We start from the raw sequence: 24031 nt of genomic DNA on the forward strand, positions 1-24031 counted from the left end.
TGAAGGGCTCCATTGGATCCACCATTCCTCCTTAACCCCTTTTCAAAGAGTTTCTGTGTTACAGCTTTCTCCCACCATTTTTCTCCCATTTTTCTCCCACCATTCGGCTTTGGGTAGAAGGCTTCTGTCACATAGTTCAGGGCCCCAAACCTGTCTGTGCCACAAGATGTCACTGATAGTGTCAGGATGTGATTGTCATTGATGGACCTGTCTGAAGTGTGAGTTTTTTAGCTTATGAGACACCTTACAGCACCCAGTTTTAGATACAATAGAAGCAGAAATTGGGACAAATAGCATTGCCAGTCAGAAGATTTTATTACAAAGAACAGTAAAATATGAGATGTTAATCTGAAGGAAAACTTTCTAAAAAGAGGCAAAAACTGCATAAAAGTTGTCTTGCTGTGAGCAGAATTCTATCATCTGTAAATGATACAGTTCAATCACTGAAAAAGGTGAGGATCAGAGTAATTTCTTCAGATTCTTCCTTCAGGATAAATGAAAAGACCAAAACAAATAAAATATACAGATGCAGCAGAAGCAGATTATTCTCCTAATCTTGGATTTCTTAGAAGGAATCTGTGACCAAGAATATATGTTTCAGAAGTTTACCTTTATAAAAAGCTCCCACTGGAATATGTGTCATGTGTTTCCAAAAAGATGGATGGCCAGGGTTAACAATTGCCTAGTATCTCCCTTGTTAGGAAAAGCGCTTTATCTGGAGTTCCTGATCCACACTGACCCGAAGCTCTTTTGAATTGTGTGCCAGAATGGTCATTCTGATCTACTGCAGTTTGGGATTTGCTTATTCCTCATTCTTCTATGTGCTTTCATTGCCCTCCCAGAAATGACAAAGTTTCTCATCCTCTTCTTCCTGTACAAGTGCTTGCCTGATACCTTCTGAACCATTACCTCTTCTGGCACATATCTATTTTCAGTTGGAAAATGGGGAACAGGGTGTTTTGTATTCTGCAAGGGCATATTCATCTGGAAAGAAGAAAGGAAGGTGACATTTGCATAACAGTAAGAAATCATTCTGACCCCAGCCCATGTGCACCTGCAATTAACACATTATGAAACAAAAAAAAACATTCGATAGATTTTGTGGTAATCTTCCAGCTGTCAGGGCACACAGTTGTAGGGTCCACAATTGGATCTTAGTGCACTCCTTTGGTCATGCGTGTCTGGACACATCACTGCTGTGACCACGCAGGAGGTGGATCAGATGGCAGAACATGCACTCAGGGTCAATTCTCTGGCTACTGCTGCTAATCTGCTAGGATGCAGTTTGCAAAGGTTGTGCCAATCTTGAGAAAAGCATGGGGGAACCTAAGCCACTGTTTTGATAACATGAATTCCGCAACTGGGTAATATCTGATACGATTTTAGTTCCTTGAAGCTAGATGGGGAAAGGTGGCCAGGCACTTAATTTTCATGTTAGGTGCTTAAACTCCTGTTGGGTTCAATGGGACTGTCATTTCTACTTAAGTATTTAAATTCCCCTGAGGGTCAGTTCTTTGACTGCAGCCTACTATGGCAATGTAAAGCAAAAATATGAGATAAGCCAGAGCAGGGAAGTCAAGAACATTGCTGCCTTTGACTTATTGATTTTAACCATCATGTTCAAACTCTAGAAGGTGAAACCACTCTTTTTTCTGCATGTAGTTTGTAAGAAAACAGCTCCTGACATATAAGTTTCTAAAATGCTTTATGTTGAAATGAAGCAAGAAATGAAAGGACAGGGGAACAGGAACAGTCTATGCTACTGCAAACCCTTTACAGTCTAATAATATAAAGCAGCAGAATTGCTAGCTGGCTCTCATCTTGTCTCTTCTGAGAAACAAAGGCACCGAATGAAGAAAAGTGAAGGTAAGTTTGCACAAATAGAGCAAGGGGAAATACATTGTCCACAACTTGTAAATGCTGAGATAAATACTTCAATTTTACAGGTTTTTCTCCAGCCTACTGAGGTCACCTACCTGTTTCATAGTAATCATATATATGTACTGGCACTGGTTTGATATCTGAGACAGGCAGACTTTGCTCCACGCTGAAGGAGAAGCTGATTTCCTTCTGGGAGACCTGGAAATGACAAGGCAAGAAAATGCATCATACCTACCCCTGAGGCTATGGCTGAGTCAGATAATTGTTTAAAAGCTGTTGTAAATATGTTTTGTTGTTAAAATTGTGTGCTCTTTTCTTTCTTCCTTTTCATATTTCCGTTGCCATTTACCCCAACAATTCCCTGGTTAATGTGGCTTTCAGCACATCAGCATGCACCCTTTCACTGAAAGTTGCTGTTAGTTTCTTTCCTTCCTTTTTCCCAGCTAACATCACCTTCAGCATCCCTATGAATATTCTCCCCACTTTTCTCTCTTTAATCACATTGAACTCAAGATCCCTATCCTTGCCTGTGGTTCAGTTCCTCATTTCACACTCTTTCAGCCAAACGTTCCAAACTCTCCTCCTTGCTCATCCTCCTCATCTTCAACCTTTCCCCTGCATGCTTGGCACTGTGCCCCTGCTTTCTTCTCCCTTTGTCCTTGTTTTTATCTTGCTGATCTCTACAGGAATGGAGCCATGGACAGTGGCTCTGCAGAGCTTTCTGCATCACTGGTGCCATGCTGGGTAAACTTTTCACATCTCAGTATTTCAGCTTCTCTGTGAATTCAGAATGCTGACTCCAGTCTTCCTTATTAGATCCTTGGAGACCAACTAATAAAAGTTAGTGTTTGAGAGGTAGGTATTATTACTGTTTGTTTTTACTTCCTCTCTCCTTCCTGTCTTGGTATTTTAAGATCCCTTGTGTTCTGATTTTCATCTTCCTTCTCTCTCATTCCCTTTATTAAAGTCATTGATGTGGGAGGGCTGTTTTTTCATACAGAAACCTCTCTAAAAGGGAGAGGATGATACTGATGCCTGTAAACCACTCTCAGATCAACTGATGAGAAGCATCACTTAGGGGCTGGAGAATATTATGTAGACTGGGAACTTCTGCAATATGGAATGCAACTTAGCTGTGTTTGTGAAATGCTATTTCATCATATAGCATCTTCCAAAAAAGTAACAACAAATGCATCTCTATTCACTGTAGACTAAAACTACTGTATATATTTGATGTTGGATTGAGTGAAGTCCCTTTACATCTCTAAGACTTGTATTGCTAATCTGCTATTAATGAGATTATTCTTTTATCTATCTGTTGTAAACATTCAAATCAATAAAACCAAAAAGAAACGTCTCAAACTTACATTCTGAAAGTAGAAGAAGATGTGGTTGTCCTTGGTGTCTATACGATCCACAACAGAATTCTGGTACTGGAGCTTTAAATAAGGCAAGTGATAGCAATGTTAACATAAGAAACTTTGCAAGGAGACCGGTATTCCACAGCGAAAGATGTTTAATGCGGCTGCCATGCTCCTCTTGTGCCACCCTGACATCTCGTGGCCAAAATAAGAAATGTAAGTTGAGTATTTTCATAACATGACGAGCGGAAACCAACCACAATGAAAAACAGTTCTACTACTCAGCTTTGCTGTGTGTGAGTTTGATAAAGAACTTAAGGGTGCTCTCATTTCATTGAGAATTCACTATTACATGACCATTTCTGCAGCTCAGGTTAACTCACTTTCTAGTGCATTGCATATTTTAAAAACTGAAAGTTTAAAAAAGTTGTAGAAAAGCACATGAGCAAAATTATTTTACTGTAAAAGTATGCAAAAATAAAATATTCCAAAAGTTATAAACCTACTAATTTTTCCCATATATAGAAAAAGGAGTACATATGAGTACAAAAAGTATATATAAAGTACAGGAGTAGGATGCCAAACGGTGTCACATCTCAATGGAAAAAAACTTCCAAAGAAAAGTTACTCATTTCATACTGTTCTAATAAAAAATAAGTTCAGTCCTGAATACTGAGTGGCTCTGAAGACACCTAGCTATGAGTAGACTCTACAATGAATTGCATCCTTTTTTTCATGTGGGGAAACACCAGTAACATGAGAAGACCCACCAGAGCACCTGGACCCTGCTCTCCCCAGGGCTGCCACACGGCAGTGACCAGACCCATTGTGGGGGAGTGAGACCCACCAGTTGAGTCAACAGCAGAGTATCCCTGTATCACCTCAGTGACTTAAGGGGAATGCTGCCTACAGGGACATGGGGCTGAGCATGGGGTGCTGGGGCCTGAGAAACAGGATATTTAGGGGGAAAACTAGGACTAACAAAGGGAGGGATAAAGTCAGGCTGGGAGGGAAAAAAAGGTGAGAAAATGGGATATAAGGGTGGAAAAACAGGAAAAAAAGGGAACAGTTGCACATAAACGTGTTGGTGGTCGGTATGCTTGTCTTTCCATGCCTTGCAGCTGGTCACTGCAGTCTCTTCTCTCTTTTTGAACTCTGTTCCTGATTACTTTCCTTGGTGAGGGGCTCTCTGTTTTTTGTGCACCTGTGCACATGGAGTGCAAGTCATTGGAGAGGGGATCACAGATCACAGGAACCATGTGTCTGGAGTGCCAGCATCTTGAGAGACCAGACTTCAGGCCTGTTGTGTGTGCGTGTGTATATCAGTGGGTGATCACTAGTGAATTTAAAGCTGGTCTAGCTAGTAAGTTACGTGGCTTGGCAGCCACCTACTGAAGAAGAAGTCTGGGCCAAATATGGAAGATACCAGAGAATCTGAGCTAGCTACAGGAGGGATCAAAAGATGTGAGCCTGTTACTGGAGGGACAATAAGGTCTTGGGAGCAGATATTGGTCGGGTCATTGGGCTGGACCAGCTACCAAAGACTCATTTGTGTGTGCCTAGTGTGTATATGTGTCTGCATGAGGCAACTGGAAGACTAGGGGATCCAAGCCCAGCTGCTGAAGAGATTGCATGTCTCAGGCTGATTACTGGAGGTACATACCATGTGTATGTTTGGGTGCTGTGGGTCTCAGATCCAGCCATTGGCTGTGGCCTCAAGGGTGCATATGTCCAGATACCAGCAACTGGGTACAACAAGGATCCAGGGGCAGCTACAGGGCAGACTGAATGTCTGAGGTCAGATACCAGAGGGGTCCACATGTATTTGCATGTATACAAGTGCGTGTGTATGAATACACGTATATTTATTTATTTTTTCCAAAATTTGGCTTTCAGTCTGATCAGCCAGAAATGGGAAAAAGGATAATGCCATTTGTGCTATCTGTGCTGGTGTAAGTACTGTCTTTTCAGCCTCTGTTGATCTGTGTGGCCAGCCATGTATATACGTTTATACATATATGATGTACATATAGTATACTTGTCTGCCTATTGGGAATAGGCACTTGGCCTTGCTGCTGGCTGGACTTGGGAATACTAAGCTGCAGTAGTCTTATTTCTGCTAAGCAACTGGATTCAGCAACTCCTAACAGATTTGTCTTCAACAGGTGAACACCTACGAGTCTGAGACACAGAAAATGTGACAGAAGGATGCGCCCAGGGACTTTGCAGAATTCCCATGGAACTCCAATTTGCTAATCAGAGTTTATTTTTATCAACTTCCTATGTTTCCAGGGTTTACCATTAACTGTGTTCCCATTCTTTACCTTTTGCAGGGAAGATCTTATAGGAACAAAACCCGAGAGCATCTTCACGTCAATAATAGCCATGTTGGAGACACTGCGGTTTCCTGTGTAACTAAAATGAGAAAAGTTCTGTTAGTCTGGTCTGTAAATGGAGAGACCAGTGAATTACACTGTCAGCTCCCAATGATGTTATTTGTCTTCCTGCAGCTGCACAGAAGCAGTTAACTGCTTGTACTCAAATTTACTTCCTTGGATGCTTTACCAAACTGTGAATACAAGGGGTTAGGTAAATAAGAGGTAGTTACCTGGTGGAGAGGACAAGGTCAAACTTTGGTGGGAAGTTGCTTGTGCAGGATACGTTGGCTGTCCATACAGAGAGAGAAAATCCTGCAACTTTTTTTGGCAAATGGACGTTGTATCTCAGGGTAGTCTAAAAGAGATGTGAAGTGTGGGATGGTCACAAACTTACAGGCTTTTGTGGCTTTTGACTGAGGTATAGAGAGGAATGAGGTATGAAGGACCCACTGCTTTGTTCTCAGAGGGGTGGTTCTGAGTTTCCAGCTTGCTTACCTGCAGATAGACACAGCCAGTGCCATTCACTTCTACACTGTAATTCCCTGGAATAGTGGGTAAGGAAGCTTGCTGCAGTAAGAAGCGGTTGTTGTCATTCACCTGGAAAGTCTCACTGGGGGACTTCATGAAGTTGATTTTGACTGTGTTAAGACTTTTTTTAGAGAAGGTGAGGTACCCATACTGAGCTAAAGCTTGGAGTGCAACAACAGTGTCCTGAAACAAATAAAACCATTCCTAATTAGATAGATACCCAGCTGTAAGATGAAGTATGAGATTAGCACAGCTCCTATTTCCCTGACGCTTTGTTAGTGCACATAATTAGAGAGTGACTTTGCAAAAAGCAAAGGAGACAAGATACAAGTTCTGAGGCAATAGATTGGAATTATCCCATAAAACCTGGAATAATGCTCTGTCAACAGTGACTGCTGTCTACTGCTAACTTGAAACTCAGGTAAATTCTCATTTCCTGAAACTCAAATATGTATGAAGCTGCCAATGAAGAGCATGATGTGCCCTGACAAGGAGACTTCTGCAAACACCATTTATCAAATATTATTCAAGCAAATATGCAGTCATACTATTGAGATCCATCTTGCAGGCTGGACTGCTCCCAGAAGCTTTTTTTTTACCACACCCAGTTGTTACCTGGCTGGAGGAGAAACCACCATATGGGTTCTGTTGTTTGACAATCCAGTGCACGATACGAGAAATGTAAGATAAGTCTTCTGGAGTGAGTTTGGTTCTGTTGAGCATAGCCAGAAGCACATAGCTGGTCATTTCAATCTCAGCAGAAGGGGCACGGGAGTAGAAGGCAGGGAAATATTCTGCTGGTGGCTTATTTTCTCTCTGCCAATGAATGGAACTACCTGAAAACAGAAAAGTGGTGTGTAAAAAGCATGGAAAAATTACTTGCTGCTTAAGCCATTACAGTATCACGTGGGAGATAGGCATACAATTCCCTCTCTGCCCTTACCCAGAAGTTAGGAAGGGATGGAAGGGGAACTAATAAAAGGGGGCTGTATAAGTCAAAGAGGGTTTGAAATGAAGGCAGTGCAGCAGAAGGATGCTAAGGTAGTTATGGATTGGAGTACACAACATAGTCAGGGGAACTGGGTTTGTTCAGCATGGAGAAGAGAAGGCTAATGGAGTAACTAGGTGCAATCTTCCACTACCTTGGACTGAGACTTCCAGGGGTCTCTTCCCACCTACAGTATTTCATAATTCTAAAATAATCAGGTCACACCTCACTCTTTTCTGCAGCCAAAAGAGACAGGCAGAGAAGTTAATGGAGACAAACTCAGTAACATAGCAGGAATGAAATGGGAAGCAAGTAGCATGAATGAGAAAACAGCTACAGCTGTTCTGTTCTTCTTCTGTTTATCAGAATAGCTTACATCATACAACAGGCCATTCCATCAACTGTATTGTCTGTATCATGGCCATACTGCACTTACCATCTCTGGTAGCTGTCTTGTCCATCTTCTCAAGGAAGAATTGGCGTCTTTTCTCTTTGCCAGCTAAGCCATAAGCATAGGCAAAGAGGGCCTGGTTGTACAGGTTGTTGACCCCATTGCCAAATGCAGTCTCCAAACAGTTCATGCCGCTCTGAATGATGGGATGCTGGTAATGCAAAACATGGTAGGGTTGTCAGACACTGTGTCTCAGCTTCTCTTTAAGCACTTCCATCACTGCTTAAGCTACCATCACTGATCCTTCATGCTAAAAATACACATCATCTCTGGCATGTTTAAGGGCCTACAGTATGTATCCTGTAAAAAAATCCCCTTCCAGTGGTGCTGCATTCTTTCTGCATTTATTTAGAGGCAGCATGGCCAGACTAACAGAGCACTATTGTTTTCCTGACTTGTGAGATGACCTTATGCAGGTGAACCCCTTGTCTCTTGGTTGATTTAGTTCTAAAATGTGGATCATTTTTACAGAACTATGTAGAGGGTATTGAGACCTCATGATGAGGCAGGCTCTCTTAGATGAATGTTCTTTCTCACTTGCTAGTTATAGCTATCGAGAAATCTCTTCAGCCCTTTTAGCCTTACAGACTATCTCTGTGAGCTCTAGTTCAGCTCAGATATCACCAGCACACTACTAACCATGTCCTGTATATGCAGCTTCACTTACAGATGTGACACTAGGTTCTGGAACTTCTTATGAAGATATTGGGAACTAAGTTCATGTTGCTGAAGAATTATTTGATTCTGCACAATGTTTTATCCTGCTGGTCTCAGGTACTTAAATGATGACCCATAGCATAGTATCTGAGTGACCTGTAAAACCCACTATGCCTAGAACATATGTGGCAAATTTGGAACAGTTCTTACCTTCTCCATTTTACAAAGAATAAAATCAGCAAAAAGATGGGGTCTCAAGGATATACAGGAAGTGTATTCTGAGAACAGAACTAGGCTCTCATTCAGCTGTGCTTAGCAAGTATTCCGACAAACAACTCATAGTTTCCTTCTATTATTAACAGTGATAAAGGGAAATGGAAACAGAGCTTGAAACTAAATGCACAGAAAGTTTGTAGGACTGTAGATTTGGATAGCTTGGACTTTGGACTGGGTGAATTCAGAGAAAATTCCAAACTGGATTCTGAATGGAATGGGGAAATTAATTCTGGATTTTACACCTACATAGACTACCATTGTTTAACACAACTGGATTCCTAAGGGAATTTTAAATTACTTTTCAATTGATATCTTCAATTAAGAATTTTTTTCAAATTAATCCATAGGAACTGGATACATAACTAATTTATAAGACTCATCAAATGCTTATGGCAACTGTAGACTTCTGCAAACATTTTTGGATTTTCTCAGCTGCCCCTACTGTCCTACAATCAGTACTTAACACATTGTAAAAGAATATAGATGTGAAGACTGTGACTTGGGCACCGACAAATTGCTGATCGGACTAACAGTGCATAACAGCATCAAATACCCACAGCAGCAGAGTGTCCACCCTCCAGCAACGCTGCCACAACATAGGCTGTGAGTGAGTATTCACCTTCTTCTCCACCCTGAAGAAAGCACAAGCAAAGAATAGGTCAGTACAGATGTCCTAGAAAGAAGCAAATTATGAATTAACTCATAGCTCAGATAACAGTTAGATTTGAGATCAGAAGTAATTTTTGTCTCCCTGTGTGTACAGGAATGAAAACAAACAAGCTGACACTGGATAAAGCCAGAATTATTTTACACATTTTCTTTGCTTTTGCACATACATAATAAAGCACATGGCTGAATGCGTAATGCAGTGATGAAAAATAAAATCTGAGACTTCTGACTCAGAATGTTATACTTGTTTCTACCTCACCATCAATAGCAGACAAAAGAATCATGCCTCGCTTGCATATTGGAGACATGAGAGAACAGTATTAGGAAGAGTGTGTGGTGATAAGCTTGTGTCTGGCAGAAATAATCCAAATCAATCCCAGTGCCAGGACTGGAAGTTTGGGACTGAACTTGTCTCAATTACCTTCAAAGCATTGTTGAAATGCGAACCAGCATTTTCAAAGCAGCCATCTGACTTCTGCTTGCTTGCCAGCCAGATCAAAGATTGAGACTGGACATTGTCGTCAATGTAGATGTAGCGTCTGGCTTGTGCAAATGACTTGTACACAAAGGCAGTGAGCCTGCAGGTGAACCAGAAATAGAAAGTGGGTAAGGTGTGAATAAGACCAAGAAGGCTTACCAGAAAATGGATATGCATAGAAAATGACATAAAATGAACTCCAGAATGTCTGAAGTAAAAGAAACAAGTGTTTCATAAGTTTTAAATAAATAAGACAGTTGAAATCCTGATACGAAAAACTAACCAGAAGTTTCTCCATTACTGTGCTGAAACCATTCTTTCAGAGCAGGGGTATAGACACAGCTTGATGACTGATGATAGTAATTTCTAATCTTCATTAATAGAATTATGAAATAAACTAGGTGGAAAGGGACCTCTGGAAGTCTCCAGTCCAACTACCAGCTCAAACTGGGGCCAGCTTCAAAGCTCAGTCAGGTTTCTGTCTCTTGTCCAATCATGTTGTGAAAATCTCCAGGGATAGAGATATCCATATCCTCTCTGGGCATCTGTCTTGGTGCTGCAGCCTTCCCCTGGGGAAGATTTCTTTCCTTCTACCCAGGTGGAGTTCTCCCTATTGCAACTTGAGTAAGGACAAACTCTAGCCTTTACTCTGTGTACCCCTGACAAGAATCTGTCTTTTCTACAGTCCCTGTCTAGGTAGTGGAAAGCTTTACCCAGATTCCCCATTATATTACTCTTCTACAGGCTGAACAAACATGGTTCCTTCAGCCTCCTCTCGAACATTATGTACTCCAGGCACCAATCATCTTATAATTCTTTTTCTTGCACTCTCTTCAGTTTATTAATCTCTCCTTTACTAGAGGATCAAAGTATTGAGCTATATTCATTTAGTGTACTAAAAATAAGAATCAATTAATAGTTTGATCATTTTTCAAAGCCTAAGATCCTGCATGAGGGAAACAGAAAGTGTCATAACTTACCATACACTCCCTTCCCTATCTCGTGTCCCAAAGGAGCTGTAGGATCCATCCCGGTGTTTATATGACAGCTGTTTTTGGTAACCTGAAAACACAACAGAGATAATGTATTTTCTAATCACAGAAAGGAACTAGTTTTTTTGTTTATTCAACTGAAACAGTAAGAATTTTGGATTTAATATTAAGTAAAGTATGTTTGGTCTAGCTGCTTTTGCTCCTGGAAGTATGACATGCTTCTTTGGGGTGCTGTTGTTGTCTACTCCTATGCAATAAATGTGGTGCTAGAATTTAGAGATCAGTGTTCACCACATAGAACTTTAGAGTTCAATCTAGACAATCACAATATTAGACGGAGGAACCTGAAAGCCTCTCACCTGTGGATAAGTATCCAGTACCCCTGAGTCTAATCTCTTCAGTCAGCTGACCAGTTTTATTCAGATAATCCAGGGCATAGATGTTGGGTGTGAACAAGGCCATGTTCTGTTCTCCGCAGCCGTAAGGCATATGAAGGAGGTTCTCCATGTTCCTCAGGGCTGTACCCAAAATGTCTCCTGGAGAAAGATATAAGATATAAGATATAAGGAGTCAGCTCAGTTTAAATATGTTTTTATTACACAGCATTATACATTGCTTTATATCACCTTATTATGAACCCAAGGGGAATAACCAATATAGAATAAATCACAGTAACCAAAGACAGTTTAGAAGAAATGTTGAAATGCCCCCATTTATTTTCTTTTTTTTTTTTTTTTTTTTAATTTTTCATTTTAATGCTGGACACCTGGGAGAAACTGAGAATTTGAGAAAAAAATGAGCACCAATACTGGCTGGCATAGGTTCTGAGAAACTCTATGAACCTTTAGAAGGATTAGGGTTCCCTGCTCTTTACAGCCTGCTCCCCTTTTTGTATGTACATATGAGAACGAGATGCGAAGTATGGTGTTGATGGTGCGATACAGAGGCTGTATTGCACACTATCAGCACACCTCACACTGACCCTGGTACACAAAACAGTTGTTTAGAAAGCAATCTCAGTTCAGACCTCAAAAAACTTTCACTGAAGAGAACTGTCAGTCTTAATAATTACTTTAAGGTTAGCAGAGCTGATTTGGACCTGAAAGTCCTTTTCTATGGGAACTAGTAAAATGACAAATATTTTTCATTACGTGAAAACATAAATGTGAAATTAAGCAGTCAGCAAAGTTCTGAAGTATTCTTTCCAAGAAATCAAAATACCTTTTTTTTTAATGAAATCTGCTTTATCTTACTTTTCAGCTGAATTAACTGTTTTACTATACAGAATGCAATATGCTAATGCAGTATAATCTGAAATGTAATATAAATTGAAATGATTTGACTACTTTGTCCTCTTTTGATATAAGAGAATTCTGACCAACTTTTGTCTTTCATTGCCATTTTGCAAAGTAGGAAACACCTTCTCTAAAGTCAAGGTTAAGTTATCTCCTCAACTTTGCAGTAGTTTTTGCATACGTATACATGGTGCACCACAAGACAAACATCATCATTTAGTTTTATTTTTAACCTAAATGCTAAACGTACCAATGAGAGAAAAATAAGCTCTGGCTGATCCTTGCACCATGTTTCCTGGCAGGCTGAGAGAAATTGGTTCTGAAGTCGTTATGTCTGATGAGAAAATGTAACAACAAGAATTGTTAAAATCATGTTTTTTTCTGGAAGTCTTCACTTTGTAAGCATTACTTATAGTGACTGTTAAGATCTGCAGTCTGGATAAAGAAACTCCTGCAGAGACTTGCCCAATGGCTCACAGCTATCTCTGAAAATCATGAACTGTAGCCCAGTACCTTTGCCCTGAGACCTTCTTTCCTCCCCTGGAAGGGTCTCTGATTTTGTAGCACAAAAACTACAAGATAGTGAAGCAGGTCCTCCAGCTCCCTGGAATGAACAAATCAACTTGCCTTACCTTTTGTACAGACAAGAGAGCTCTGAGTCAATTCTTTTTTAATACCTTCGGGCTGTTTGATTGCAGGGAATTGATCAGAAAAAAAAAAAAAAAAAAAAAAGAGAGAGAGAAAAAAAGTGTAGAACATCAGCATAAAACTGTGAGCAAGATAGCAGTGTAAAACAGCATGTGTCTATCTAGACAGTGAACCCCTTGTACCCAGTCCTGCCCTATGTCTGCTAGAATATCTCTTGGTCAATGGCTCCCTCTCTTACCCAACACCCTGTCCAGAGAACCTTCCTTCTAAGAAAGCAGTTATAAAATAGACATTTCCAGCCCCTGAGAGGGCCTCTGTCCAGCTAATCCTAGGTGGGTGCTGCTTTATAATGCTCAAGATAAGTAATTTTCCTTATATATGTGCCCTCCACCCAACTCCTCAGTATTACAGTCACAGGCTAAAGGCATTTATAGGTAAGGTATGGAACCTCCCTGCTTCTGGCTACATCTCTGCTGACATCCATGGAGTTACAGGCATGTATGCTTGTAGTCCCAGGAAGGAGACAGCAACAGAAGGACAGTGGATGCCACTGATCATTGTGATTTACACTATCATTTTCACTTGGAGAAGCCTTCTGTACATAGCTCCATCTGTGTCAGCTGTATTGCCTCCTCACATTAGCTAACTGCTTCTAACCCACAGCTATGGGAATTGCAGTTCCACAAAGCAGAAAGCACAGACAGATTTCCTACCATACCTCAACAAGTAGAGTTTGAATCAGGGTGTCCCTGTGAATTGTCTCATTTTCTGAGGATGTGCTGCTTCCAGTACCTATGGTATTCAGTTTGGCCTCAGCAGTAATTGTGAATTTCACTTCACCTGGAAAGCCACCCAAGAAAAGAAAGTTATCTTCAATTACTACAGTTAACCCTGGTTTTTGCCACCTCTACTAGGCTGATGGACTACTGAGAAAAGTATTCTCTGTGCAGGCAGCTCAATAGAAACAGATTCCATTAAGGCTCCACATCTGTCTGCTAGTGGCAAGGAGTGGTTGCCTGGGGCCCTAGCATGAGGAACAAAATAGGGGTGATCCTGGCCAAACAATGGGAAGTACTCTCTACCAATTTCCACTTCTTCTTGGCCTTGTGTTGAGTTTTTGCTGGCCTAGGGCAGTGTTGCAATAGTTATAGTCCTGCTGCCTCTTTCATTCAGATGGAATTAATTAACTGAAGGACAACACTGAGGAGCAAGACTGGGGAGCATGCACACACACACACACACACACACACACACACACACACACACACACACATGCACACAGAACATTAGGGTTTGGAAGGGACCTCAAGAGATTATCTAGTCCGATCCCCCTGCTGGAGCAGGAACACTTAGATGAGGCTACTCAGAAATGTGGCCAGGCAGGTCTTGAATGTCTCCAGAGTAGGAGACTCCCTGGGCAGCCTGTTCAAGTGTTCTGTTACCCTTACTGAGAAGAAGTTTCTTCTCTAATTTAAGTGGAACCTCTTGTGTTCCAATTTGAACCAAACCCTGAAGTGATCAGCTTTGCAGGCATTACTTAACCCCTGCAAACATTGCAAACTGGAAATCCAAAGGAATTTTTTATCTGGAATAGAATGCGTTATCATTACCAGGGAGAGACACCAGCTTTCTTTTTTTCAGCTCTGCAGTATTATTTCACTGTACATTCAGTTTTCACCTCACTATAAGTTTGAATCTTTCTCAGTGAGTTTGAAGGAAATCAATTATAGGGTTTTAGAAAAAACCTTGTAAAGAAAAGGTCAATATGTGGTTAGTTTTGAGAAGAATCTTTGCTAATTAAAAGGTTTTGTAACCTTTGGGGCACTTACATATGCAAGCCATTGTAACTGTTTTTTTAAAAGACAATGTTGACTTGAAGGCAGTGTGAATTAAAACAGATGTAAAATTGAGAAGGAGCAGTGTCCTCTTTGCCCATTGAAGATCCAGTCAAAAATTATTAGCAAATTTAATTTTTACTGAATACAGTTGGTCAGATGCAAAACTGCCAGCTGAATCACCACAGGCACATGAAATTCTGCCAGTATTTCATACATAATGTGATAAGTGAAGAATTCTTCCTAAAATGGACAGGAAATTGACTACCAAAACTTGGAAGAGATAAAACACCAGAACAACTGACTGCTTATTCAGTGCATCTAAGGGAACTTTAGCAGAGGTCCAATATTACATTTGTGGAGCAAGTAATGGAACTGTCCTAAAATGCCTGCATGTGCACTATTGATGCTGCATTAAAGGGTGGGAGTGACAGAGGTAGAAAGATTAAACAGGGTGATGAAAAGACAAACTTACCAATTTTGTTTGGGCTAACAGCCCAAATATAGGTTTTTCTTTCATTGGTGCACACCCTTGCTGTGTTGCCCTCTGGTGAAACGATTTCTGCCTTGTAGTCACTCGACTTTGCCAGTATGGCACTGATCTGAGACAAAGAAAGAAGCAGCAAGTTTACAAATGAAGCAGGCTGCCCCTAAAGTTAGGCTGCAGAGCAAGGGAGACTTGCTGGAGAAGCTATTTGTCATATGAATCTGTGGGATGCTATCAGGACAGAAGGATGGGGCATTTCTCTGAGGAAATGGAAATCCCGTCTCTTTTCTGCCCACTGTTGTCTGGCTTTGACAGAAGTATACCTAGGTGTCGGTGTTCGTTAGTCAAGTCTTATTATGAGTTCCTGCTGCATGCAGCATAACCAATACGTATTCCGTTTTGCACAGCATAGGACCCATACCCTCTACTCAAGTTCATCCTTGGAGCAAGAAGAATTAAATTAGATAGGGTTAAGGAGGAAATTCTTATCTTCTCTGGACCAACCACAGTTATCATCGGCCACATTTTCCTAATGTTATGACACAGGGATGGGTCCAGAGAGAGAGGGTGAGAAAGGAGTATGTCAGGCTAAAGCATAAGTTAAACACTTATTTCTGCATTTCTGATGCATTATGCAGGAGAATGCTGGGATCTCTGGGGAATAGACAAACTATGTAGGAAGTAAAAGGGAACTTGATGTACCTGGATGCATTTGTTGAGGTAGTTGAAGACATTGGCTATTAAATTAAATTTTTCCCCTCGAATGACAGAGTATGGCAAGGTGAGATCCACAAAGAATGGTTGGAATGCTGTCAGTGAAACAGGTGAGGTGATGCCAAAGCCAGCATCATCCTGCACACAGAAAGCACTGGCTTTCCATTCTGTGATGGTGTCAGGAATGGTGTAAAAGACATTGACCTCTCCCCTGGAACTGAGGAAAATAAAAAAAAAAAAAAAACAAAAACAAACAGAATGAGAGATGTTCTTTAGCTTCTTAAATCCAAATTGTAGAATAGGCTTCCTGCTTGAATTAGTGGATTGGTTTTGGCTGGGATAACATTAATTTTCTTCACAGTAGCTAGCACAGGGCTGTGGTTTGGATTTGTGCTAGAAACAGTGTTGATAATACAGGGATGTTTTAGTTATTCAGCTCCTCACACCACCCTGCCAGTGAGCAGGCTGGGGTGTACAACAAGTTGGGAGAGGACACAGCTGGGACAGCTGACTCCAACTGAACAAAGGGATATTCCACACCACATGACATCATGCTCAGTACATAAGATGGGGGAAGAAGAAGGAAGGGAAGGACATTCAGAGTTACGGTGTTTGACTTCCCAAGTAACAGTTACACGTGATGGAGCCTTGCTGTCCTGGAGATGGCTGAACACTCGCCTGCCCATGGGAAGTAGTGAACAAATTCCTTGCTTTGCTCTGCTTGTGTGTGTGTGGCTTTTGCTTTACTTATTACACTGTCTTTATCTCAACCCATGAGTTTCCCTACTTTTATTCTACTGATTCTCTCCCCCATCCCACTAGGGGGAACTGAGTGAACAGCTGTGTGGTGCTTAGTTGCTGGCTAGGGTTAAACCATGACAGCATTTCTGGTTTCATCTCACTTTCTGCAAGATACTGCTCTAAATTTAAAAAGTATTATAAAGCTGGAAGTAAAGATGAATGTGCTAGTGAATTGCATGTTAAAAAGTACTTGGAAAAACACTCAGCTTTTTAAATCTAGAAATAGCATTTGTTTAAATACCATAATGCCCAAACACAGAGATTAGAACCTATAAATTTGGATTAATGTTCTAGAGCAGACCCTGGATGCATAGTTAAGATGGAGATGTTCTCATTGCATATGCTATGACATCTTGGAAAGAAAAACAAAATGACCTGAGTTTTCTGCTGCTGAGTTAAAAATATGATTAAAAATAACAAGTTTTGCTCCTGGTCTCTCCTAAGCAGATGCTCTTATTTTACTCTTAGCCCGTATTCTTTCTTCCCATCAGAAGGATGGGCGACAGAGTACAGATCAGATGTCATTCAAAGTTCAAGTAGATTTTACACAGTGTACAGGGTCAGGAGCTCAATGGCCATTGAGCAACATGGGAAAAGGAGACCTGCATCTACAAAGCAGACGTATGTTCCATGGCTTCTTCCCATAACTCTTTTCAGCAACATGTATGAACTCAAAAATCCACTTGAAAAGTAAGAAGTGAAAACAAAAATACTCACTCAGTATGAACCAGATCCCAAATCCAGGTCTCGGGGAAGAATTTCCGAACAGTGTTACTACCACCAGCACTTCCACCAATGATCTTTGACTCAGCTAGAAGATTGTGTTTAGTTAAAGTACAATATTAGAAACATCAGGCCAGAAGAATTTGAACTGCTGTGAAGCATGCTAAACAGAAGAAATTAATACTAAGTATTTCATTTGAGCATTTTTCCATTTTTTTCCCCATTAAAAAAATTGCAATGGATATAAGGCACAGGAAAAAAAGAATTTCTTAACTATTCTTTTTCTTCATGGGAAAACACTAGAAAATGTAGCTATTTCACAAGACATTTCATGTCATTTAATATTGAAATGTCTCATTATCCAGTTAGAAAGGCACGTCCCTCCTCCTCTACCAATGGCTCTCTTTGATATGCAAATGGACAACAGTAGCCAGTATTGTCACGAAAGGTTATAATGCTTTGCAAACCTCCCTCAGAATTCAATCATTCTTACCTAGTAGTTAAAAAATGGAGCTGAATATCCAGCCGATTGGAAAACTACTTTTGTTTACATAATCAAACTACAGGTCTGATATTAGGAAGCAAAGTTGTCTTTCCAGTTTTGACACATGCTCATTTGTGATGTCCAACAACACATTTAGCATGGAGGTACCTCAGATTTCCTACCCATATCATGAAAGTAACAATACTTCCTTATTTTGCTGAACTTAGAATGATAGAATCACAGAATCATAGAAAAAATCTAGGTTGGGAGGAATATGTGGAGTTCTCTAGTCCAATCACCTTGAATTAGGACTAATTACAAAGTCAGATCATGTTACTCAAGGGTCTTGTCCAGCTCAGGCTGGAACACCTGCAGTGATGGAGATTCCAAAACCTCCTGGAGAACCCCTCCTAGAGTAGCACAACTCTCATGGAGAATAACTGTTTCCTAGTGTTGAATAGCACTTTCCTTTGTGGTAACCTATGACTGCTACTTTTTCTCTTATGCTGATCAATCTGATTTGGAGGAAGATAATCATAACTCGTGCTGATGTATAAAGTGCTTTGGAGTCTATGCTAAGGGCTGTATGGATTCTTAACATTGGCAATTGCCATTATTTTTCTACATTTACATTTCCTTTTAAATACTTAATTGAATTGTGATTTGATGAAACCTGAAAAACGGTAAGAAACTGACACCAGTTTAAGAAGAAAGTAGCACACCAGTATTCCCTGTCTTTTTTTTATGTGCACCCTATACCTAAGTGTGAGAGAATTCATTCTACTACAAGGACTGTCAGAAAGAGTTTGGCAAACTGTGACACATAGACCTATTCCCCCCAAAAAAACCTCAGTATTCTGGCTGTTATTTAAATAGGCAACAGTTTTGAAGATCAGGCAGACTAGAACTGGAGATACAGTATGAACCTTCTTTTACCTATGCCATGGACATTGAAAGGGGTGACACGATGGTCAAAATAGACAGGGTGGTCTTCTATTTCTGATCTGTCTTCATTGCATAGAACTGGTTTCCGTAGGACAGAGTTGGTGAAAACCTTCAAACCCATATCCTGAATATGAAAAAATCAATCATGTCACTCAGGTCATGCACTAGCTACCACTGCATGCCACTTCTTCCACTTTGGTTATCACACCTCATCTCTCTCCTTCCTCCTCATATCCCACTCTTTCAACACTCAATGTCACGACTCACTCTTTCTCTCCAACCTCCATATCTTTCTTACAGAGCAGTGACACCTGGTTTTCTGTGAAGAGCTGTAATGATGGAACTTATGTTAGGTCTTAGGCCATGGGACCAGTGGAAATGAAGGCAAATGTATCAGGAACCAAGTAGCCTGCATCATGGACTCAGATCTTTACTAGGAATGCCTGAGGTCATGAGTCAAGGCCATAGTCCTGCTTAGGAAATGTCTACTAAAGTATGAGGAGAATCCCAGCAAATATATCTAGTAGTGACTCTCAGTCCTCTCGAATAAGAGGTGGGGATGAGAAGACAGAAATTGAGTGATCAGAGACTTTAGGAAGTTCCAGGCATCAGCTGCCTTCTCTTAGCAGTAAAAACCACCACCTGTGAAAGTTTAATGCTAATGTGCATGAATTCTACTGGAACATCTCCCACTTAAAAAACTGCACAGACAACATACCCTGAAAATCCTGTAGACATCACCATCACGACTGACATTTACAGGTTCATAGTACAAGCCATCAAAAAAGGTGGTTTTGACTGGAGTACATCCCTCTGGCTTGTCATCTTCCAGGTTGATCCCATTGTAGTAGTAGCCGTATAAATCACCCACACTAAGTTGGTAGTACACCTGGGAGGTGAGAACAATTAGTCTAAGCACAAGAAAGGTCCCAGGCAGGTGCAAAATCACATATATTGAAAGTTATGGGGTGGCCCGTGAGCAATCCCATGGACTGCAGTGAGTTTGCCTAGTGATGCCTATCTAGAGATGAATGAACAATTTGGCTGATATACAAGAAGCAGCAGATTCTACACCCCTTCTTCTGAGGTGTAATGGTTTTTTGGGGTGAACTTAAGAAAAAAAAAGAACAGATATACTCTTGAGTTATGCAGAGAGGAGGCTGGAGTCCAACAAGATACTAGCTGACATCTACAGCTTTGTTATGTGCCCATGGCCTGTGCGAGTCATAAAATATAATTTTGATATAATCACTCCTCAGGAGGAAGTACGCTTTTAAGGATTTACATTAGGCATATTGTTAGGACATGTCTTACACTGCCATACTTTCCAAAAGTAAATATTCCACTATCAGTTTCTGGCTTTTAAGTGTACAACTGCAATAGACCTTTCTTTGATCACTGAGATGTCTATTTCCAAGGGAAAAATAAAAACACAGCCAGCAGCAGAGAGATCACAGATGGGAATTAGAATGTCATTCTGGATGTTCCTAGGTCAAAAGAACACGGGACTGGGGATGTGGCTTACACTTTCAGCAGATAACTCTTGCTCAGGCTGAAGAAGAAGGACACTCTGATCCACAGTTCTCAGGGCACAGTAGGAGTTGGCAGCAGCTTCAAGGTGGAGACTGACTTTAGAGCCTGGGAGACCCTGCTTCTCCGAGAACTCAAGCTGGAGCTGGAAATGAATAAATCCAAGACAAATACACAGAAATTAGGAGAATAAGCTTGGCACATAAATCTAAATCTCACCTTTCACCAGCACTATATTCTCTGTGGGGAAAAGCTCTTACCGCTAGATGGCCCTTCTGGATCCCTCTTCTGTAAAACACCACAATTTTTATAACCCCCTAGTCACCTCCCTCTCCACTCTCCATTAAGACCTTAGTTTGAGTCAGAGCATATGTGTCAATTCTAGAGATGGCTCCTCATATTCCCAAGCACATCTGTACCTTTTCTATTCCTAAAGGCCGTCCTAAGTGCAGGGCTCTTGATAAAATCATTGTCCCCTAAACAAAGAACCAGCTGATATATCCCTTAATAAGAAAATGAAGGTTTTAACCTTGTTTTTGAAGCATACATCGCTGCGTATCCAAGAGCTGTCAGCCACTATCTCCCCATGAGGATGCACTGTGTAGAGCAACAGCCTGGAGCTGGGGGCAAGCTTCTCAGTGACAGTCAGTGTGATGAAGAATGTACCTTTTGGAGCTGTGGAAGTAACATGGAACAGGGAAGGAGAAGCCAACAAAAGACATTAAACAAAACTCAGCTTTAGTGGAAGTACCACATATTTATCCATAATCTAACAGAACCTTTAAGAACAGGGAAGTTGGATATTGCAAGATTCATCTCCCAGTGGCTGAGGAACAACTCCCATCAACAAGACAACAGATACAAACTGGAAGATGCTGAGAACAGGGTGCTTTGCAGAGAGGAGTCTGAGTTGAGTAGAAGTTGGACAGGTAAATCTGTGCATGATTGCTATGAGAAGAACACAACATTACCTTTGGTCCTCAAGCCTAGAATGTCCTATATCAAAGGAGATAGGCTAATCTCCTGAACTAAGGGAGAGCTCTTTTAACACTAGGAAATAAGAAGTTCTTATCTACATGGATGACAACTACTAGACGAGGAACAGGAAATTAAGCTTTCACTCAGTGATGAATCACACACTACCACACACCTTCGTGTTAGCCCCCAATAATATGGAAAAAACACATGGCTGCAAGGTGATTTCATGAAGGGAAAATATGTGACATAGCTGTCTTCTGATGAATGGGATTGCCTTTCCCTAAACCAAAGGGGAACATATGCAGTCACAGTGCATGAATACTCACAGAAAGACCAAAGATGGCAAATACTAAGGAACAAGTTATATAGGTAGAGTGAGGCTTACTGAAGCCACCTACTGAAGACCAGGTTCTGCAAGAAAATGTATTTTTAACAATGAAAGAATGAATTTCAGTTTGTTGTGATTGGTAGGTTCATTGTCATTTGTGGGTATTTGGAGACTTCAAAAAATGCAATGAATTCCAAGCAGTTAACTGCTGAATACCCCTTTCAAATGGGACACCTATTTCAAACTTCAAAATGTTTCAGTCTTCTAATTGGAGAGACCTGGATGTCATAGAATAACTGTGAAACTGCAAATACTCCTTGGCAAGAAATAAAAGAGAAGAAGCTTAGTTTTCTTGCTGTTCAATTGCAGAGAAATTTTCATCTTTCAACTAACAAGATGAATTTCAGTATGATATGGGGGATTGTCTAGATGCTGCAGCAAAAGCAAATGATACTGTGAGTGGTGACAGGTCATGGAGTTTAAGATGCAGTTCTCTGCTTTCATCCCTTCTTACAAAACTTACTAATGCTCTGGAACTCAGAAAAATGCTCTGAAGTATTAGTTGTAATATAGCTTAGAACTTACCACCAGAGATGTTGATTTGCTTCTGGCCACTGAGAACAATTTTTCCTTTTGTCGTCACCTGGACACAGAAAAAAAACTTATGAGACAGAAAAGCACATTCTCCCTTTCTCCACGAAGTCATTGGATTTGAGTAGTGTTCTGAGACGCTTCAAAGGCCATCAAGTCAAGCTGTGATCTGTAACCACTGTCTGGCCTAGAGATTTCTGCCTTGTATGGTGTTCAAGAGAAGATAAAAGAAAAGAGATATTTACCACATAGTAGAAGTTTGTGTGCCTGGCATTCCTGTAGCCATCTCTGTTCAGGACATAGTGAACCTTGATCCTTCGCTGCTGGTGACAGCTGAGCTGCTCCTTCATTGGCTCAATTTTCACAAAGCTGTTGGTCCGTGAGTAGAAACGCTGGACAAAGAATAAGGCTTGGGGCTCATTATCATTGCTCCAGATGAGGAAGTCTTCACAGTCATCTGGTGCCTGCCTGACCTGTGAAGCAGAAGAGCCATAGATGGGGAATCAACAAAGCGGAAAATGAGAAAATGACAGGAAGGTGAGAGGCAAACGCATCTTCCCTCTAAAATATTTTATCAGGAAGTTGATTTTGTGGGGCTGTTTAAGCCAAAAGCAAGAGTTGGTGTGAAAAACTTGTGCTTCATCAGCCCAGAGTGGGGCGCCTTCTGGACACCTTAATGTATCCAGACACCTATGGCACATAGCAGTAAAGAGATTATTTCAGATTATTGCAGGGTTAGGACAGGTTGTATAAACTGTTAGGAGCTAGAACGCTACTGCTCTCAGGAAGCTGGTGTGCTTCCAGGCTGTGAGGGGAAGGCAGGGCAGTCTGTGAGGAAGGTCCTCTAGTGCACAGAATAAAGAGAAGGAAGATGGCTGGAGAAAGGGCTTCTGAGCACAGGGTAAAGTAGGGAGGTGATGAAGATTGTTGGAGCCCAAACACACCTGGAACACAGTCTGCCACTTTTTAACACTGATTCTTTCTCATATTAATTTCATACAGATTGCAGGTGCTGGTGGACTGCCTACTTTCCTCATCTGAAACAATCCTGCCAGTACCCACTGATTGCTTCTAGTCCTTCTTTCGAATTCAGTATTTTTTCAGGAATTAGACTGAAACCTGTATCCACTTACACGCAACTTAAGATTGGGATCAAAGAAGTTGGATGTGTCAATGGAAAAAGCAGCAGTGCCATTCTCATCAGTGGTATAGTTCGCCAGGTATTCTTCGTTGAGCTCCAGAAGGACAGTCCTATTGGGAATGGGCTCACCATCCATCTTAGTCACAGAGATCTGAACACAAAGAACACCCAAGGGATTCAGAAAAAAACAAACAAACAAACCAACCACAAAAAAAAAAAAACAGAAGCAAAACCAAACAAAACAAAACAAACCACACACACAAAACCAAACTGGAAATGTGGTGCTCACCAGAGGATGCTCACTTAATTACTGAGGGCAGGTGCAGGGCATAGAAATCAAGAGTGAAACATATATAAGAGGCAAATGCTCCTCAGTATTTTGAAGGAGCAGGAGCTCTGTGACAAGCAAAGATAGGAAATTCCCATTAATGTAAGGAAAAATTATGCCTCATAGATGGAGAAGAAATGTGATCTTGTATAAAAGATTATTTTAATGAACAGTCCTCTGTTTCTCTTCAGTGACGGTTAATTCAGTGCACCACGACATAAGTTAAAAACTACTGAGTGAGAGATGATGGTTTAAATTCTTACCTCATGCTCTGAGCAAGTAGAAACAGGGGAACTCCAGAGGACACACTCTTTGGAGGTCACTGATTAATAAGCCTAAAGCAATCAGATAACTTTGTGGCCACAGGTAACCTGTGGAGCTCAGTAACACCTCGCATCTCCTGGGCACCTGTGCATACCTCTGTCCCCATTGCGTATCAGGATGATGCTGTATGGCTCATCCTCTTTTCTCTGCCTGGGTTTATCCTGCATGTGAAGGTTGGTAAGGATTTGAAATGTGCTCCAACACCTATATTGCTGTAAGT

At 40.9% G+C, this 24031-nt stretch overlaps 1 protein-coding gene across 2 annotated transcripts in view; it reads right to left on the reverse strand.

Moving 5' to 3' along the window:
* Window positions 1-296: 296 nt before the first annotated feature.
* Window positions 297-24031, reverse strand: part of LOC135578136 (ovostatin-like) — a 78701-nt gene continuing 54966 nt past the window's right edge. For both annotated transcript variants that reach the window (XM_065048405.1, XM_065048404.1), the window contains 25 exons: window positions 23152-23310; window positions 22264-22491; window positions 22013-22070; window positions 20651-20796; window positions 20117-20266; window positions 19310-19480; window positions 18583-18715; window positions 17157-17250; window positions 15627-15855; window positions 14913-15039; window positions 13321-13442; window positions 12587-12638; window positions 12205-12288; window positions 11019-11195; window positions 10648-10729; window positions 9611-9767; window positions 9078-9152; window positions 7573-7738; window positions 6764-6984; window positions 6116-6331; window positions 5851-5975; window positions 5567-5657; window positions 3249-3320; window positions 1977-2079; window positions 297-984 (listed from right to left, as the gene is read on the reverse strand). In XM_065048405.1, the coding sequence (XP_064904477.1) occupies window positions 932-984; window positions 1977-2079; window positions 3249-3320; window positions 5567-5657; window positions 5851-5975; window positions 6116-6331; window positions 6764-6984; window positions 7573-7738; window positions 9078-9152; window positions 9611-9767; window positions 10648-10729; window positions 11019-11195; window positions 12205-12288; window positions 12587-12638; window positions 13321-13442; window positions 14913-15039; window positions 15627-15855; window positions 17157-17250; window positions 18583-18715; window positions 19310-19480; window positions 20117-20266; window positions 20651-20796; window positions 22013-22070; window positions 22264-22491; window positions 23152-23310 (3291 nt within the window). In that variant the 3' untranslated portion in view covers window positions 297-931. The remainder of the gene's footprint in view (window positions 985-1976; window positions 2080-3248; window positions 3321-5566; window positions 5658-5850; window positions 5976-6115; window positions 6332-6763; window positions 6985-7572; window positions 7739-9077; window positions 9153-9610; window positions 9768-10647; window positions 10730-11018; window positions 11196-12204; window positions 12289-12586; window positions 12639-13320; window positions 13443-14912; window positions 15040-15626; window positions 15856-17156; window positions 17251-18582; window positions 18716-19309; window positions 19481-20116; window positions 20267-20650; window positions 20797-22012; window positions 22071-22263; window positions 22492-23151; window positions 23311-24031) is intronic.

This window comes from Columba livia, unplaced genomic scaffold (assembly GCF_036013475.1).
Source record: "Columba livia isolate bColLiv1 breed racing homer unplaced genomic scaffold, bColLiv1.pat.W.v2 Scaffold_82, whole genome shotgun sequence".
NCBI lineage: Eukaryota > Metazoa > Chordata > Aves > Columbiformes > Columbidae > Columba > Columba livia.